The 19,072-nt window shown below is 33.4% G+C and overlaps 1 protein-coding gene across 1 annotated transcript; it reads right to left on the reverse strand.

Annotated features, from left to right (window-relative positions):
• Positions 1 to 4,215: 4,215 nt before the first annotated feature.
• LOC104239144 (pyrophosphate-energized vacuolar membrane proton pump) lies at positions 4,216 to 9,626 on the reverse strand. Its single transcript, XM_009793686.2, has 8 exons — positions 9,224 to 9,626; positions 6,681 to 7,255; positions 6,220 to 6,599; positions 5,887 to 5,973; positions 5,469 to 5,799; positions 4,959 to 5,369; positions 4,814 to 4,873; positions 4,216 to 4,709 (listed from the first exon to the last, which is right to left on the reverse strand). The coding sequence occupies exons 1-8, from the start codon at positions 9,474 to 9,476 to the stop codon at positions 4,503 to 4,505; spliced, it is 2,304 nt and encodes a 767-aa protein (XP_009791988.1). The 5' UTR covers positions 9,477 to 9,626; the 3' UTR covers positions 4,216 to 4,502.
• Positions 9,627 to 19,072: the final 9,446 nt, after the last annotated feature.

Here is a 19,072-nt window from a genome sequence, read left to right on the forward strand (position 1 = left end):
ATTATGTGCAAATAAATTTTAAGGTGTTCTTAATGGTTTCTACCATGGTGTAAGCCGGACATTTTCTACCGGTGTGAGGCACATGTTGTATATTATGACTTGCCCTGGGGTGGGAGCCATTGGAAGGTTTCTAACTAACCGGCAGGTAATTTGGTGGTAACTCGGAATTGATAATGAGATTCTTGTGCTTGTCATATGATGGCGTGGTATACATGGTGTATTGTGTGGGATTAAGAGTTTCATGTAAAGGGTGGCAGTTCATTCTTGAATGGAGTATCACAAATTTTGGACATCATGGTCCATTTCAGATATTTAGGTGAATGTTATCAACTGCCCGGTAATCCCTGAGAATGATGTGCATCTCAGAAAGTGTATTGTGTTTTTACTTATGTATGCTCATTAGTAGTGCGGTACTCACCTGGTTGATAGACTGTTGATATTCGAATTATTATTATGGGGTACAGAAGAATTATGGAAGTATTCCTAGTTGGATGATCGTGCATGAGGAATGTTTTAGTCATTCGAGTGCTGGAATTGTGATCAGATACGGTGGGACGACACATGCACGTGTCCAGAGACTAGTGAAAAGAAAAACAAGAAGAAACAACACTAAGAATCCATGTAAAAGCAGCATAAAAACAACAAGATAGTAAGATGACCAAATGAAAGAAACGACAGCTAGTCATAGAAACATAATACCAACAAAATACAAGAGTATGCAGTGTTTCAACATAACTTGATAGCGTAAAATTTCTTTACGTCGTTAGTGCATAGAACATAAACTCTTTCAAAGACATACAAGTAAAAGTTTATTCAACCGACTAAATGCCTAACAAGAAACTTCAAATTTCCAACTTTCGCTCTCATTTTCAATCAACCAAATCCTACATTCACTACATTTTTGCATCATAAAAAAAAAAGTGCTTAATTCAACCAAATACTGTCAATTCCATCTTCAAATTGCAGATGCTGGAGATGGTGCTGGAGAAAGACTGCAATAATAAATCAAAGTATCACCAAAACTAGGATTAAATGGAAATATTTTAGGCCAACAATTACTATCAATGCCATTAACAACTTCACAACAAGAAGAATCAAGCCATCCAATTCCAGTAAATGCTTTATAAACTCCTGTTACACATTCACTTATACTTTGAAGAGATGACCAACATTCAAAAAAATCATTATCACTTGGACTTGGTGCCAATATTGGATCAAGTCTGGCCATTACTACTGAATTTGCCAGTCCTAATATAATGAAAAATGCAAATATCTTCAGAAATTTTGTTGCCATGATTCTTGAATTTTTCTTCTTCTTTTTCCCCTAGTTTTGAGGATTTTATTTTTGGTGATGGCTGTGAATTTTTTGTGATAATATAAAGGTATTTTATAGGGAGATTTTGGGGTCATAAAGATCATTTATGTTATATTTATGAAATGTATGTTTAGCTATGTATATTACTACCAAAATGAGTTTCAGTTTTAGTCCGTTGTAATTTTCATTATGACTATTTATGCAAAGATAAAAGTTAGTCTTGGAGTAATGGTAAAGTTGTCCCCGTGCAGAGGCGGAGCCAGGATTTGAACCTTATGGATTCGGAATTATAATACGTTTAAGTTATTAGGTTCTAAATTAATAAGTTGTACATATTCAATGAATTTCTTAAGATAAATACATGGTTTGAACAAAAGTTACTGGATTCGATTGAACCCGCATCTCGCACTCTACCCCTTCCCCTGTCTCCGGGTGCCTATAGGTCATGGGTTCGAGCCGTGAAATCAGTCATTGATGCGTGCATCAGGGTTGACTGCTTACATCACACCCTTAGGGTGCGGTCTTTCCTACACAAAATGCTTCAAGCATCGGGCCGCCCTTTCGCATATTGAACATAGTTAAAAAATTTAACGTTAAGGATTATTATCTTGTGTATCGTACTGGCTTACCCTTGTTAAGAACTCGTTTTATTGGATGAAATTTCAATATATTACATCTGTAAGAACAACAAATTGGCTTTAAATTTAACTATCAAATTCTTCGAATAATGATGTCGAAAAAGGAACTTTCTCAATTTATTCTAAATTAGAGATATAAATAGTTTAATTCATTCATATTAAGCTGAATCTTTGCTATTTGAAGACATATGAAATAGTGCAAGTACAATAAGAAAAATTAGTTTATAATTTTTTTTTTTGTTGAGGATGACTCATATTAAATCGAGGGTCAAGGACTGAAATTAATGCATCAACAAATTTAAAGTAATTTACTATATAGTATTTACAGAAAAATAACTCCGTCCTAAAGAAAGCAATAAATACTAATACTAATAACATCTTTAAAATATATCAATTAAATGCTAACATTAAACAACCAAAAATTAAACTCATGTAACATTTCAATATTTCACTATTATTTCTTGTTAATTTGCATATAAATACCACAACCCCACCTCCAAAATAATTCATACTCACAAACCAAAGTTCATACAACAACATTACAACATAAACACCGAGTGCGAGTAAATTTTTTTTCTCGATGGCGAGCCCGAAAACCCTATATTATTCAACTATACTAATTGTTTTATCCATGACAATTGTGACTACACCTTGTTTTGGTCAATTTCTTGGATTATTACCAAATTTTGGAGGAATAGGTCCTGATTCAATTACAAAATGCTTAACATCAGTTAATGATGTTCCTAATTGTATTGAAGAAATAATTACATCTTTTTTAAGTATTCAACTTCATTTACTTGGTCCTCAATGTTGCAAAGCTGCTTTGGATATTGATGATGGTTGTTGGCCTAAGATTTTCCCTTTTAATCCATTTTTCCCTCCTGCTATTAAGAGTTTTTGTTCGGCTGAAGCTCAAATACTGCCTCCGCCACTTTTATAATATGCTTTTGAGAAAGTGGAAATAATATGTTTGATATTTTCTTTCTGAGTAATATCAAACCAAGATAAAAGGGATGGAGCGATAGTGGTGATTGTTTTTTTTTAATAGGTTTAAAATGAGAAGTATTTTAGTCGTTTGAGTTATCAAGGGTCGTGGTGGATGGATGTGATCTTTCCACCTTTAACTAGAGAGACCCCTGGTTCGAGTCTTGGGAATAAAAAAATTCTGGTAAGGAGCGTTTCTTCTTGGATGAACCTTATTGACGTGAATTTGGATTAGTCGGCAGTTCTAAATACGCGAAGGTTGTTAAAAATAAAAATAAAGAGTAGTCTTTGGAGTTAAGCAATTCTTATTGTATTGTTTTATCTTTTTCTTTTGCAATAATGGTTGAATAAAGTTAGGTTATCTTTTTCATGAATCTCTCTCAGTTCTCTCTATCATTCAGTCTACGTGAAAACTAATAGTAGTTCATTTCGAAATACTTTCATCATATAAACCAAATTAACCATAATATGTGCAAAATATACATTCTACTAGCAAAGACAATGGACATAAGAAACACAACAATCTCCACATTTTACTACGGTCATCTTTTACAGACAAAAAAAAATTAAAATTAGTTATCAACTTCGCCGCTAATCTATCACTAAATCGCTTATAATTAATAAATTTTTTTGATAATTTGTTGCTAATCCATCGCTAAATAGGAGCAACGAATTTTTCTATTTAGCTACAGAATTTGTCCATCCGCGATTCTTGTTTTTTTGGTATATACAGAAAAGCAATTGATTTAACTTGAATAATGCTGAATTAAGATTTTTTACGAATTGTTTGTTTTAATCATTTCTGAAATTAAAAAGCTTGCAAGTTGTTCATCAAACAGTTGTAAGTTCTTCATTTTCTTTGATTTGAATTCTGAATCTGTTTCATATAATTTAAGTGGACAATTAATTAACCTAGCCTGTTACTTGAGCAGAAGAGGGACACAAGCAAAGGGAGAAAAAAATTACCCAAAAAAAAAATTAAAGGGAGAGTGATATTTTATGGATTTAACTTATAGTATATATTGATGACATAAAGAATTTTTACACTAAAATGTGAAAGTATCGAACCTTATTTTTATCAGATTATTAGTTTACGAACGACTGTATGTAGTTATCTTTTACGTAACCTAATAATGTAAAAATTCTTTTACACTGTCTAAGTATATAATTTAAACTCTTTTTATTTATGCATTATCAACGTCTGTAAGAATATTAAGAACATGAGGCCATTCACAGCATGCATGAAAAATTAAAAATATGCAATGTTTTAGGCCGAGGGGAACGAAAAAAGACCACCAAAATAACCACAAATGAAAAAGCTAACAAAATTTTCAACTTCTCTTTAGTATATAGAATCATTTACTCTAGGGAAAAGAATGTTGATTTTCTCAACTCTGCAAGACATTTCGCCATTATCATCAGTTCTCCTCCACTTACCTATATTCTAGTGACCTCAACACCAAAAAATGATTGAAATAAAGTTAGAAAAAGGCAAAAGGAGGAGAGATATTGATCTTGGTGAGGGACTATCGACATGTTCCGATTATAATTTGTTCCTTTTCATCTTAAAAAATCTTGAAGAGAAGACCACCATGGGTGGCGAAAAAGGGAGCAAACACGAGTGATTCGACAGCCATAAGCTTGATGAGAATGTTCAATGATGGTCCAGATGTGTCCTTGAGGGGATCACCAACAGTGTCACCAATGACAGCGGCCTTGTGTGGATCAGACCCCTTGGGACCAAGAGTTCTTGCATGTTCTGAAGCTCCAGCCTAATATCACAAAACCAACACGAATAAACGAGTTAACAAATTAAATGAAGTTTCTCATGCATACTCAAGGAACTGAATGTGTAGGTCCAATTCAAATTATCTACCTCGATGTACTTCTTGGCGTTATCCCAGGCTCCACCTGTGTTAGATGCAGAAATGGCAATCTACCAACCGAAGATGATCCAGGATTAGAGAGACAAAGAGAAAGATCATTTGAAGCTTTTAGCACATTTCAGCTAAAACATTTACCTGTACGCCAGAGACGAGAGATCCTGCAAGCACACCAGACAGGGTTTCGACGCCAAATAATATGCCTACAATCAATGGAGTAAGCATGACAAGAGCACCAGGTGGGATCATTTCCTTGATTGATGCATCTGTGGAGATCTTGACACAGGTGGCATAATCGGGCTTTGCAGTTCCTTCCATGAGACCGGGGATGGTGTTAAATTGCCTGCGCACTTCCTCAACCATCTTAAGGGCAGCACTTCCCACACTTTTCATTGTCATGGCAGAGAACCAATAAGGAAGCATTGCGCCAACAAGCAAGCCAATGAATACTTTTGGTGTCAAGACATCTACTGTGGAAATTCCTGCCCGGCTCACAAACGCACCAAAGAGGGCCAGAGACACAAGAGCAGCAGATCCAATGGCGAATCCCTATTACCATAATTGAATGCTAGTCAACAAAGAGGCAATTAAGTGACTTTCTAACTAGAACTAACAACATTCAGCGAAGTACGAGAGTATTTGACTTACCTTTCCAATAGCAGCAGTGGTGTTTCCTGCAGCATCAAGGGCATCGGTTCTCTCTCTGATTCTGTGGCTCATCCCAGCCATCTCAGCAATGCCCCCTGCATTGTCACTGATGGGACCATAGGCATCAATTGCCAAACCAGTAGCTATGGTGCTCAGCATTCCAAGAGCAGCGACTGCAATGCCATACATTGCAGCAAAACTGAAGCTAACAAAGATGCTGACCGCTATGGCAAAAATTGGAATGATCACTGATTTGTAGCCCAATGCGAGGCCAAAAATAACATTTGTGGCAGCACCAGTGCGACAAGAATCAGCAACATCTTGCACAGGGCTGGATATAAATGAAACAAAACTCACGTTTCTGATAGGCAAGAGTCAAAGAAGCACCAAAACAGAACACAGCTAGAGACCCAAGTACCTGTAAGCATTGCTGGTATAGTACTCAGTGACGAACCCAATAATAAGTCCAGCCCACAGACCAACTCCAACACACAAGAACAACTGCCTGCAAGTTTAAATCAATTTTGCATGCCAGTTAGCCTTTAAATGTTTATGAAAGAACAAAAGGAACGATAGGCAGGAGAAATGAATCTTCATTAGTTTGTTCCAAATTTTACTGGGGTTGCTTTACCTAAAAATTGACTTCATGCTTGCAACTTTCAAAGACAATGAAAAGAAATATTATGAAGCAATATATACGCAATGCAATTACTTCAAAGTTATAGAAGCACAGGTCAGACTTTAGACTTACCAGCTCTGAACTTCTTTCTGAATTCCAAAATTGAAAATTGTGAAGGTAGATGGAAGGGCAATCCAAGAAACAAGAGCAATTCCAAATGTCATGAGAACAGTTGAGATTACAAGTTGCTTCTTCAATGCTGGCTCAATTTCTTTTACAGCCTTGACTTCAAAGAAATCAGTTGCAAATAAGGTAGTAAGCAAACACACTAGGATGCCCACCGAACTGACAAGAAGAGGATATAGCATGGCAGTCAACTCATGGTTGACGCCGAAAGAGGAGATGGAAGCAACAACAAGGGCAGCACACGATGACTCAGCATAAGATCCAAAGAGATCCGACCCCATCCCGGCAATATCTCCAACATTGTCACCGACATTGTCAGCAATAACCTAAGCACATATTTAGCATTAAAACTAACCATGAAAAAGCTTAAATACGCCTTGACGTCTTAAATGACACAACAAGCTTACCGCTGGATTTCTAGGATCATCTTCAGGGATGTTTCTCTCCACCTTGCCCACAAGATCAGCTCCAACATCTGCAGCTTTAGTGTATATACCTCCACCAACTCTACCAAAAAGAGCCATTGATGATCCACCAAGCCCATAACCAGTTATTGCCTCAAATAGTCCTTCCCAATCATCACCGTAATATAACTTGAATAGGTTGATGGCAATGAACAAAACCAGAAGACCATTTGCAGCAAGAAGGAAGCCCATCACAGCACCAGATCTGAATGCAACGATAAAAGCCTTACCAACACCCTTTCTAGCCTCCAAGGTAGTCCTTGCATTTGCATATGTTGCAATCTTCATTCCAAGAAACCCGGAAACCACAGAAGTTACACCACCAAGCAAGAAGGATATGGTGCTGAAAACAGCAGTGGCAAGAGCAGGTTTGCACATTTTGGAGCTGTCATATGTACAAGCCTGGCTCTTTGTGCTGAAACCCTCAACAGAACCAAGGAATAGGAAGATCAGAATTGCAAAAGCAACCATGAAAACACCAACATACTGGTATTCCGTAAAGAGGAATGAGGTTGCACCTGCGGCGTAGATTGATTCCACAATTAGGAAAGCTATTATCAGGAAATGTTTAACTATGTATTCAAGGAGAAATTCATGCATTTATATGCCAAAAGAAACATTAATGCAACACATCAGACTCTAAAGCAATAAACTGGAACTAGTCCAGCAATACAATGTTAGTAAGAGCAAAAGGGAGAACTTCTTTGACAATTGAAAATTCATCTGAAGCCTGTTATTATATGCTCCAGATTCGAAATGCCAATCACCAGACTACACTATTTGTACTCCACATATATTTTGATATAGCATTTTAAATCTGCCATTTTAAAGGAAGCATACATAACGTGTTGAGGTCAGAGTCCCCATTTATTTTCTGGGTGCAAAAAACAAAGACATCAGTAGAAGTGAATGGACAAAGCAAAATGCAATCTCATTGCAAGAATCTTAGAATTCCTCTAGTTCCTTTTATTCTTATCATTATTTTTAATTATATGTTCTAAGACCCACTCTGGATGCTCTAAGGAAACTGCCAAAGAAACATCATATCCATCAGCAAATTTCGGTCCCTCTAGTTGCTCAAAAATTGCTTTGTGCAACGAAGTTGTTCAAAATTCTCATATCTTACTTTAATCACTTAATGACAAGATCGAAATTTTAAATCTCTAACTAGATGTAAGACATTATTATTCAATTCAGCAGCCTTGACACTAAATTGACTTCTAGAGTAGAGACACGCGACTATAGCACAACACTGAGTTAACACGGATTCTCAGCTGCCAGGAATTATTTAACAGTGAATAAAAGGTTGCTTAGAGAGTACTAACTGCAATTAGTCAATATAAAATAAAAAAAGTGGTATGCTCATCATAATCATAGCAACTAATGAACTGCAACAACAATTAAAGACCATAACATCTGTTAAATAATGATTACTATTTAACACGGAAGCAACCCACAAAGCAGGAAAAGTTCAGATCTTTCTGATTAACAAGCAAAGTTGCATTACAACATAAACATGTACCGATCCAGAACAACTATTGAGACAAAACTAAACAGTTAAATGCTGAACGTGACAAGTAAATCACAAGGAAAGTATACCAACAAACACCGGAAGCATCAAAGCTTCTACCTTTACTCGCACATATGTATGTGTATAGGATTTAAGGTATATGCATTGACAGTGTAAGATCTTTTATACTACCAGTGTTCTTCAACCTATGATAGCAGGTTATTACCATTTTAACATTTATCAAGAGATTTACCCCTAATACACGACCTGATCGTGTAAATATTTTTACACCGCACAGAAAGTAAACTCATATATATATATATATATGACCGTGTACAGGCATTATAAGGTAATTATGATTAAAAATCTATAACAGGCATTAAATTCATAGCTTAACTTTTTTTTACATTAATGATATATCAATGCATATATATATATATATATATATATATATATATATATATACACTCTTAGGGGTCGTTTGGTAGGGTGCATAAGAATAGTACGGAATAAGGTGTATTAGTAATGCATGGATTAGTAATGCAAGCATTAGTTATATATGCAGATATTATTTCTTATCTACCGTTTGGTGTGGTACATTAAAATTAGAATGCATTGCATAATTTTTAAGAAAAATAGTTGTTTACAAAAATGCCCTCCATATTCTCTAGCTTTAAGGGACTTTAAGGACAATTTTGTCTTTAACCATACTAATGTATGCATTAATAGCCTTGGTATTACTAATGCCATGGTTTTATATGCATTACTTATACACATATTGAAAAAATATACCAAACGGGGTATTAGTAATGTATATAGCTAATGCTTACATTATTTTTTTTAATACCTCCTGCCAAACAACCCCTTAAAAGTGTTTACGTACGTGCAATATGTAATTACATGAACGAGCGTGTGCATATACAATTTGAATAATTTCAATAAAAAGAAGCAATAATATTTTTAAAGAAATAATTACCTTCAGAAATGGCATTTTGAATTTCAGCACACTTATTCACAACGCTATGATCACTAATACCTTCTTCTTCTTCAATTAACGCTTCCGCATATGATCCATGCTTACCGTCACCGGAAGCCGACGATAATTTATCCGTCGACACCGTAACTTTCGACACAATTACCCATTGCACGAGCGCGAAACCTATTCCGATGAGTGCACACACCGGAATCAGAATTTCCGTTCCGAGATCTGGCAAAATTGTTGCTCCCATCACCGACACCTAGAGAGAGAAACTATATGTGTGTGTTGGGTGTGAGAGAGAGAATGAGCAGAGAGAGAGAGAGAGAGAGAGGTGGAATGTGAAACGTGTGAAGGAAGGGATAAATAGAGGGGAATTGAGAGAAGATGAAGAGATGGTGAGATTTATACGGTTGGTTTTGTGGTGAGACTGTTGTTTGGCCGGTATTTTATGTATGGTTTTTATACTTTATTATAGCTGCACCATTAATACGGTAATGTATACAGAAAAGGGGAAAAATATATATTTTTTACATACGCACATGTGTATTTTACTCCGTCCGTTTTAATTTATGTGAACTTGTTTGACTGGATACGGAGTTTAAGAAAAAAATAAAAACTTTTGCCCAGAGTATTTGTGGAGTTATAAAAGTTTCTCATTAAGTATAGAATTGTAACTTTAAGCTAAATTTTTTCCAAATTTAAAAAGAGGTTATTCTTTTTGGAACGGACCAAAAATAAAATAGGTTCACATAAACTGGAACGGATGGAGTATAAGGTTTTATACAAAATAATGATAATAATAGTACCTTATGTTTGCGTAGGTGTAAAAGAATCTCTTAAGTATACATTTGAGCAGTTTTAATCCTGTAAATTTGTTAGAAGTGAGTACTTGTGGATTCTATGAAATATTTAACTAACTCTAACAGCTTGTTTGGATGGTTGTTACCTATTGTATTGTATCGTATTATTACTTTAAATATGATGTTTGTTTTGATTGTTACTTAAATTTTATTGTATTGTATCGTTAAATCAGTCGTTACGTAATAACAAAATGTGTCACTTTATGTAACGACCGATTTGGTGTGGTCACGTTGTTACCTTGTCTTTTTCTCTCATATCACCCTTCATTATTATTAAATAATTTTATTTTATCATTTACCCTATCTTTTTGTATAATAATTTTACCACATATCATAATTTTTTTTTTATAATGTTGCAAGTTTATTCTTCATATTGATGGCATGCGATATCATGAAACAATGACAAACGACAATCTTTCTGAACATTGTATTCAACAAACGATACAGTACAATACAATACAATACATTATGAAACGATATGTAACAACCATCCAAACAAGCTGTAAAGGTTAAATTTTGACAGGAATTATAACAACAACAACAACAATAACTTATCCGGCATAATCACACAAGTGGTGTATAGGGAGGGTAGTGTGTACACACACTGTATCCCTACTATGAATCATAGGTCGAGAGGTTGTTTTAGATAGAATATCAGTTCAAAAAAAAATATAATCACAACAGTTTTGAAGGAAAAAAACAAGATAATAAAGAAGCCATAAAAAAAGAAAGCAACAACAACAATAAGAAAATAAGATAATCGAAGTGTTAAGTACTGTTTGTCCTGATTTTCTTACGGGCCATACTTGATTTTCTTATCTCTTGAAAAAAAAGGGTAACATATTTACCATAATTGATTTTATCTTTTACAAAAGGAAAAATATAATTCTTTCATATTTGACTAATCTTTTTTCTTTGGAGGAAAAGGTTTTAGACTTCGATCCTTCCTTCTTATTCAGTGGCATCCATAATATAGCCATATGGGTTGGAGTTTGAGAGTCTTGTTTAGGGGAAAAACTTTACGGAACAAGTGTTAATATGTCTCTTTGTAAGGTTGTGTCTCTCGATATTTTGTACTCTCGTTTATATAGTGGATTGCTCATTTTCACCAGTAGCCGTAGGTCAATTGGCCGAATCACGTTAAATGTTTGTGTCTCTTTGGTATATTTCTCTTTTGTTGTGTGATTTATCGTCGTTGAAGATTTGTTTTACTAGATTCTGCATGATACCTGACTTTTCGGTCCTAACACGAAGCACAAAAACTTCAAGAAATTTAACAGCAATTGTGAGGGAAAAAAGGATTTAGCCAAATATATATACTAGGAAACTAATGTCAAATCCCAAACTACAAGACTAACATTAGACACAAGAAATAAATTAAAAATAGTAAAAAAATGCACCAAATACACATACATAGACAAAAAATAAGAAAAAAAAATGCAAACATCACCTTTAAATGTGAGTTTCACCAATTAAATCTATTTCTTTTCCTCATAGTTTCAGCAAAATCTAACAACTAGAATTTGTTAAATATTTGATTAAAAGACCAAAATTGTTCATTCGGCATACTTAAAGAACCAAAACTGCACATGTGTGTATTAAAAGGACCATTTAGACCCATCTTCAAACATAATGAACTAATTTTATCTTTTTCTCATATTTTATAAGGTTTTATTTTTAGTCGTTAATATGTATTTTTTTTCTTAATTCGTTACTTATGGTAATAAATTTATCTGGTTTAGTGTTATAGTGAATCAGAGTAGATTTGTTTCCATATAGAAGTTAGATTGTAAAACTCTAGAAAGGTAAGCAAATTTATGGACTTCTATGGGTGTGTTTGGTATAACGGAAAATATTTTCCTATTTTTTACTGTTTGGTTGCATAAAATAGTTGAAAAATATTTTCAGTTTAAAGGTTCGAAATTTTACGGGCTCCAAAGTTATGAGTTCGGAGGTTTATGTGTTTGGAAGTTTGCGGGTTTAGAAATTATAGAGTTTACCGGTTCGGAAGTTTAGCAGTTCGGAAATTTATAAAATTTGTGGGTTCGGAAGGTTGTTGGTTCGAAAGTTTATGGCTTTATGTTTATTGTATCTAAATTATTTATGAATATTCTTTAGAAGTTATTTTCCGTAATTTGCGTACCAAACACTAAAAAATGAGTAAGATTACTGTTTGTTTTTCAAAAAATATTTTCTTCGAAAACATTTTCCGTTATACCAAACACACCCTTTATATCTTTTTCTTGTTTTCAAATTTTAATGATTGACTTAATTATAACTATATTTTCAAAAAAGTATGTAAATATTTAAAAGTTTAGTTTTATAACAAACTTCTTTATTCTTCTTATTTTTGTTGAAAATTCTTTGTTGACAACATGAGAAATGATATATTTGAAAATTATTTTTACATGACTCTTGGATTTTATTCTCGAATCTCACCTAATTGACCTTCGAAAATTAGAACATATAAGTAAGTGTTCTTTAATTATAATAATAGATTTTTCATGGTTATTTTTTACAGGAAAAGGGAAATTGTAATTGATAAGGTTCTCGAAGATTGATTCGTAGAACACTTTTCAACATTAGAACTAAGATGAAACATCATAACATTATTTAAAAATGAATCACACGTTTAATAAGTTAAAGCTAATTACAAATAATTGCTTTAATAGGTATAAATGTGTAACAAAAAAAGGTAATTAAATTACCTAATATAACATATTATATTTATAAAAATAGTAAAATAAAATATTTTCATCGTCCAAAAATTTAAGTTAACTCCTAAGTATAATCATTCTACGTAGTATGTACATTAGTAAATCACTTCCCACTAATTATTTTCATTTGCCTTTCTTTATTTGGCACAATTTATCACATCATGGTCGTGGGATGGAACGTTACAACCGTTATATTGCATGACTTCAAATTTGTAATAGATTTATATGAACAATCATTATGTTATCGTCACACTCGTTCCGTTGAATCTGGACTCTAATATTAGTTGTTGGATTAAAACAGCTTAAAGATACTCTTAACATCTCCCATTTTTTTCATCGCCAATATAAGACTTTGTTCGCACACGTAACACAACTTTCTCCTTTTCATTTGTACCTCAAAGTATAGAGCAAAGATCTATTTTTTTAATTCTCATTTCTTTCGAGTTTCCAGAAAGGCAACCTATGTACTTTTAGCAAAGAAACAAATATGGGCACCACATATAAATGCAGTAGTAAGCATCAACAAGTAACAATCATTTAGAAATCATATTTTCACTTTTTTTTCCTTTTCACAACATATTCAAATATTTATTATATAAATGTAAAAATAAATATGTCTAATGTATACAACTTCTTAAAAAGACTCATTTTCTTTTCTTGTTTCATCTGTTGGCAGACTCGTTTGTCATCACATGTAATCAATCACATTCCTAAGATTGGTCCATACAGCCTCTCTACTCCTACGGGTAGGGGTAAGGTTTGCGTACGATCTATTCTTCTCAGACCCCACTTCGTGAGATTTTATTGGATTGTTGTTATTGGTCCATACACATGAACTGTAGAAACACTACTAGAAATTCGGTAAAAATCGACCAAATAAACTGACCAACTTTGGTCGGTAATGACCAATAACCGTCCAAAATGCGACCATTTACGTGTGGACGGTATTTTAGAGGTCGAAATGGCATACCGACCAAAGTTGGTCGGAAATTACCGACCAATTAAATTCTAAAAAAGAAAATATTGCAAAAAAAAAAAAAATCGACCAAAGTTGATCGGTATTTTAATTATATAATCAAAGGATTCACCATCTGGGAATCGAACCGGGATCTGTACTGTGGCAGGATACTATTCTACCACTAGACCATTGGTGCATTTTGTTTTAAGACCGCCTTTATTTGATTTATACTCTTTAATTATATTTTCGCACAAAAATAACCGACCAAAGTTGGTCAATTTTTTAAAATGACAGGCGGAATTAACCGACCAATTTTGGTGTTTTTTAATATTAATTTTTATTTATTTTAAACTGAAAAACCGACCAAAGTTGGTCGGTTTCTTGAAAAATAAATTCCGCGGGACTCAAAAAAAGTTTCCTACATATTTTTGCGCCAAAGAAAACCGACCAAAGTTAGTCGGTTTCGTAAACAAAAAATTTAAAATAAAATATTTTGAAAACCGACCAACTTTGGTCGATTTTTTGCCGATTTTTTGACCAACCAAAGTTGGTCGGTCGATCTTGGTCGGTTTTTGCTGAATTTCTAACAGTGAAAAGTGATACAGTCAAATCCTACAATCACATATATTGAGATATGGACTTCGTGCCATTGACATATAGGCATGCACCGTCGGTCACGTGCCATAGTGCCTGCCATGGCCGAGCTCGGGCCATAGTGGCATATGCATGCAGTGGCGGATCCAGGATTTATAGGTCGTGGGTGTTTCACTGATTTTAATTTAAATTTTAGATGACCAAGCATGGTCATAGTGGATGCTCATGATCAATTAGTGAAGTTTTTAGGTATTATTTATGAATATATTATATAATTTAGCCAAAGCCAATGAGTGACTCAAATTTTGCAAAGAAATTAATTAATATGCATTTTTGAGAAAGATAATTGATTAATTTAGAAGGCTGCTGACATTTCATAATCCAAATTGAAGGTTCACAAGCCTCCTAACTGGTTAATAGTCAAATTCCAATGGAAGTATTTTTTGTCTTCAAAGCTTTATTATTCAAAATTAAGTTACAGTTGTAAATACCACATTAAAATATAGTGTAATATTGTATGTAGCATTGTGGTTGTATTGTCACAATCATGTTCTAAAGAGATAATGAACTACTATCAAAGTTTGTGGTGAAGTAACAATTAATAGTATTCAATGGCGTAGCTACATAGAGTGAAGCGTGTTCAATTGAACACCCTTCATCGAAAATTATACTGATTATATAAAAAATATTATACAATATATATATATAAGTAATAAGTAGAAAAAATGCATAAGTACCCCCCTAACCTATACCCGGATTCCCAACTACACACTTTTTCTTTGCGGGAATCCTATTACCTCCCTAAACTTATTTTAAATGGAATTATTTGCACCCTTAACGCTGATGTGGCAGAGTGTGTGTATTTCATTCTCCCAAAGGAGAGTGAGAAACAAGAAAAAATGATTTTCAGATTATTTTTTATTCGTTTTTACCATTTTTTCTTACTTTTTTTCCTTTTCTTTTTGTCTTTTTTCTTTTACTTTTTTTCGGTTTTTCTCTAATTCCGGCGGATATTCATTCACCGGTGACTTTATCTAACCGTTTTTCTTCCATTTTTTCTTTTCACACACAAATTAAACTCTCAAAAAGTTCTAATCATAAGCAAAGCAAAATACACTCAGATTTGGGGGAAAAAATCCATCATTAGAAAACCTTCCCACGCCGGAAAAAAATGATGTATTTAAATTTTAACTGGAAAAAGTTTTCTGAGCTTATATTCATTTTTATTTCTTTTGTTCTTCCTCCCACCCATAAATTACATTTTCAAGAAAAATTTATATATGGATAAAAATCTGTCGCCGGAAAAAAAATGGTGTTTGTGAAATTCCGACGACCACGATTTTATGCCGCGGATGACCAAAACAAAAAGAAAGAGACTGAAATAACCAAAAAAAATGAAAATAATAAGAAATAAGAAAAAAGGATAAGAAAAAGAAGAAAGAATAAAAAATACTAAAAATATATGTGGGGGGGCGTGTAGCTCACCACTTGCCAAGAGTTTGGTTGTCTAGTTTTAGGGTGCAAATAAATACATTTAAAATAAGTTTAGGGGGTAATAGGAGTCCCACAAAGAAAAAATGTGTAGTTGGGAATTCCGGTATAGGTCGGGAGGGGGGGGAGTACTTAAACCTTGAACATCCTTCGCAAAATTTCTAGCTTCGTCATCTCTTTAATATAATTCTTAATCAAATATCTCGGATATAAGCTCTGAATATCATGGAGTCACTTTTGGTAAGGAGTTCGTTAACCTAAAAAAAAGATCTTTCAGCGCGAATTTGAATTAGCCGGAACCAAAACGGAGACAAAACACCGGGCGGAAAATAAAAGAAGAGACACAATAGACTAGTTGGTTGAGTTAAGGTTGGGAATGTGCAATCAATGGTTGGTCACTAGTCACTGTTGGGTTCTCTACAAATGCCATATACAAATCTTTATCTTCTTCATATTTGAATATTTTTTTTCGAGTTGATTAATTGATATTATTCGCTTTTTTCTGTCTTTTCATTGTTAAAAGCCTTCTTCCCGACAGTTAAATTCTTTTTTGTCAAAATACAAAATTCAATATTCTTCTTTGGAATTGTGTCCCCATGTTATAGCCATATTTGGCTGTTTAGTTTATACAAATCTAGTCTATCTCATAAGATAAAGAAAATTTATGTTGTGAATTTGATCGTTTTGTTGTATTTTTTTTTTGTTTTTCATTTGGTGTTCGGTACTCGTTTTTAATATCTGACTAATTCAATAAGAGTTAATACCCCAAAACCCTCTTAAACTATTACATTTTTGTCAGTTTCCTACTTAAACTATTCGGTATCCCCAAAACCTCTCTGAATTATATTGTCCTTCATATTAAAACTCTCTCATTGCTGACCTGGCATAACGTGACGTGTGTAAACACTAGTTTGGGAGCTCGTGGTAGCTGAAAAAGCCATCAAAATGGCTCACATGACATAAAATAATGGTTTATTAGCCTAACTCTATTTCATATTTATTTTTTTAATAAATATTCTCCTTATTTCAGTTATATCTACATTTCGTCCTCATTTTTCACCATTCTTTCTTATTTTTTTTACTTCTTCTTTATTTTTCACCTTCTTCTTCATTTTTTAACTTTTTTTTTCTAGTTCTCCATATGGGTTTCCTCGGAAAAACTTTCTCCCGCTCTTGTTTCCTTTGAAATGATTTATTCTCTTTCTTGTTTTAGTCTTCTTTCTGTCTTACACATATTGTTGAAAGAATACCAATTTAAATCTTTTTATTAAACTTAACATCTTGTAAAAAATAAAGTTGAATCTCTTGAACATTCTTTATATAACCTGAAATTAGAGAATGTAATTGTTGGCCAATTGATTTTTTTTTTTTGCGACTTTTTTTTTTGTGTAATCTTTTTTTATGTAATATCAGATGATTTTTAAGAAATGCAATACTATATGCCTTTATTTATATTTTTACTGTGCTACAAAGTGAATATAAATAAGGACTTATTCAATTGGAGTTTAGCGTAAAATACAATCATAATTAAACCTAAATTAACATAGTAGATATTATTTTGTGAAGGATTGAAATACCCCAAAGAACAATTTAGGCATAAGCAAAAAATTCAGCAAAGTCTATGTAGAAGAAATTTATTAAACTAGGGAGAGAACTTGATAGGTTGACTAGAATCTAGAAAACCTATTCCTACATGATTTTGGTTGTGAATCCTAATTAGACAAAAATTAAATAAACTAGTAAATACCAAATCCTAGACAACTTAGGAATACTAATTAATCTTGGTTTAATTTCCAACAGCCTCCCTTAAACCAAGATCTTCAAACTTGAGTATGCCATGAGTAACATCAAGCCTTGTAGAAGTCAAGTACCTTAGACTCTTCACCAATTTTCTAAAATATGTAGCATCAATAAAATCACGAGAGCTATCTTTAGTCAACTTCAATTTATCTTGAATATTGTTCATATATGATTTGTCTTTACTCATGATAAATCCCTTCAAAATATCATCAATATCATTTTCCTTTACTTTGAAATTATATACTTCTCCAGTTGCCTTATAGTTGGACTTGTATACCCATTCAACTCCAATTGAACATTCTATAGGTTGTAGAGTAATGCCAGCAATAGATATATCATCTTACTCCTTAAAACATGTGATCTCGAACAATGGCACAAAATTTATTTCATCTTCAATATCTATAATCATGTGTTGTAGTTCTGGATCCCAAGCTATTTTTGCCTCAATCTTGTGCAGATCATCAGAGACTTTCTCTTGATGAACCATCTTGTTTTTTCGTTAATAGGCTCATCTTCAATAGTATCAAATAATTTTTCTTGTGAAATACCAACCTATTTTGGACTGGCATCCCTTGTAACTAAATCATCCTTTTTATCAATCGCATGAATTTTTGTAAGATCAGTTTGAATATTATTTGACTTTCCTTCGCATTCAATATAATCTCTATCACAACAATAATTACATGTACCTTCTCTTCTTTTCTCCCCTGTTTCTGAATTTTGGCCTTCTTGATTTATCTCAGCAGGTTTTGATGTGTCTTATTTTTCTTTTGGTTGATCATCCTTTCTTGCGATGCATCCATTGTCTCATTTTGTATTGATTCAATGATCTCTCATATGTCACCAATTCGCCTCCTAAATCATCAAGTCTAAGAGTGTTAAGATCTTTGGTAGCCTCAAGAATAACTTTCTTGTTGCTAAACTTTAAACTGAGAGACTGCAATATTTTCTCAATAATTTTAACTTCTTCCAATACTTCTCCATTGGTCCTTAGACCATTGACTATTTCATTAATTCTTGCAATGAATTCTTTAACGGAGTCTATTGGTTTCATACGAGCCAACTCAAATTGACTCATAAACTCTTGTAGTTTCTCCTTCTTTGTGTCAGCAGCTTTTCGATATGACTTCACCAAGATTGTCCAAGCCTCCTTTGATGACTTTGCATGCAAATACTTTTTAGATACATGCAATTCGACCTTAATGGCGAGATAGTAGCGTGCCTTATAATCTAAATATCTCTTCTTCTCCAATTGCGTAGCTGCATCACCCGTCAACGTTGTGCCTTCTAGGGGTTCCTCAAATCCTTTATCAATGGTGGACCATAATCCAATATTCTTAAAAAAATTCTTCATCTGTTGATACCAAGTTTCAAAATTACTCTTGCCATCAAGTACAAAAACTGAACAATTAGGTAATAGAGTATC

The sequence above is a fragment of the Nicotiana sylvestris genome, chromosome 6, assembly GCF_000393655.2.
Source record: "Nicotiana sylvestris chromosome 6, ASM39365v2, whole genome shotgun sequence".
NCBI classification, from domain to species: Eukaryota; Viridiplantae; Streptophyta; class Magnoliopsida; order Solanales; family Solanaceae; genus Nicotiana; species Nicotiana sylvestris.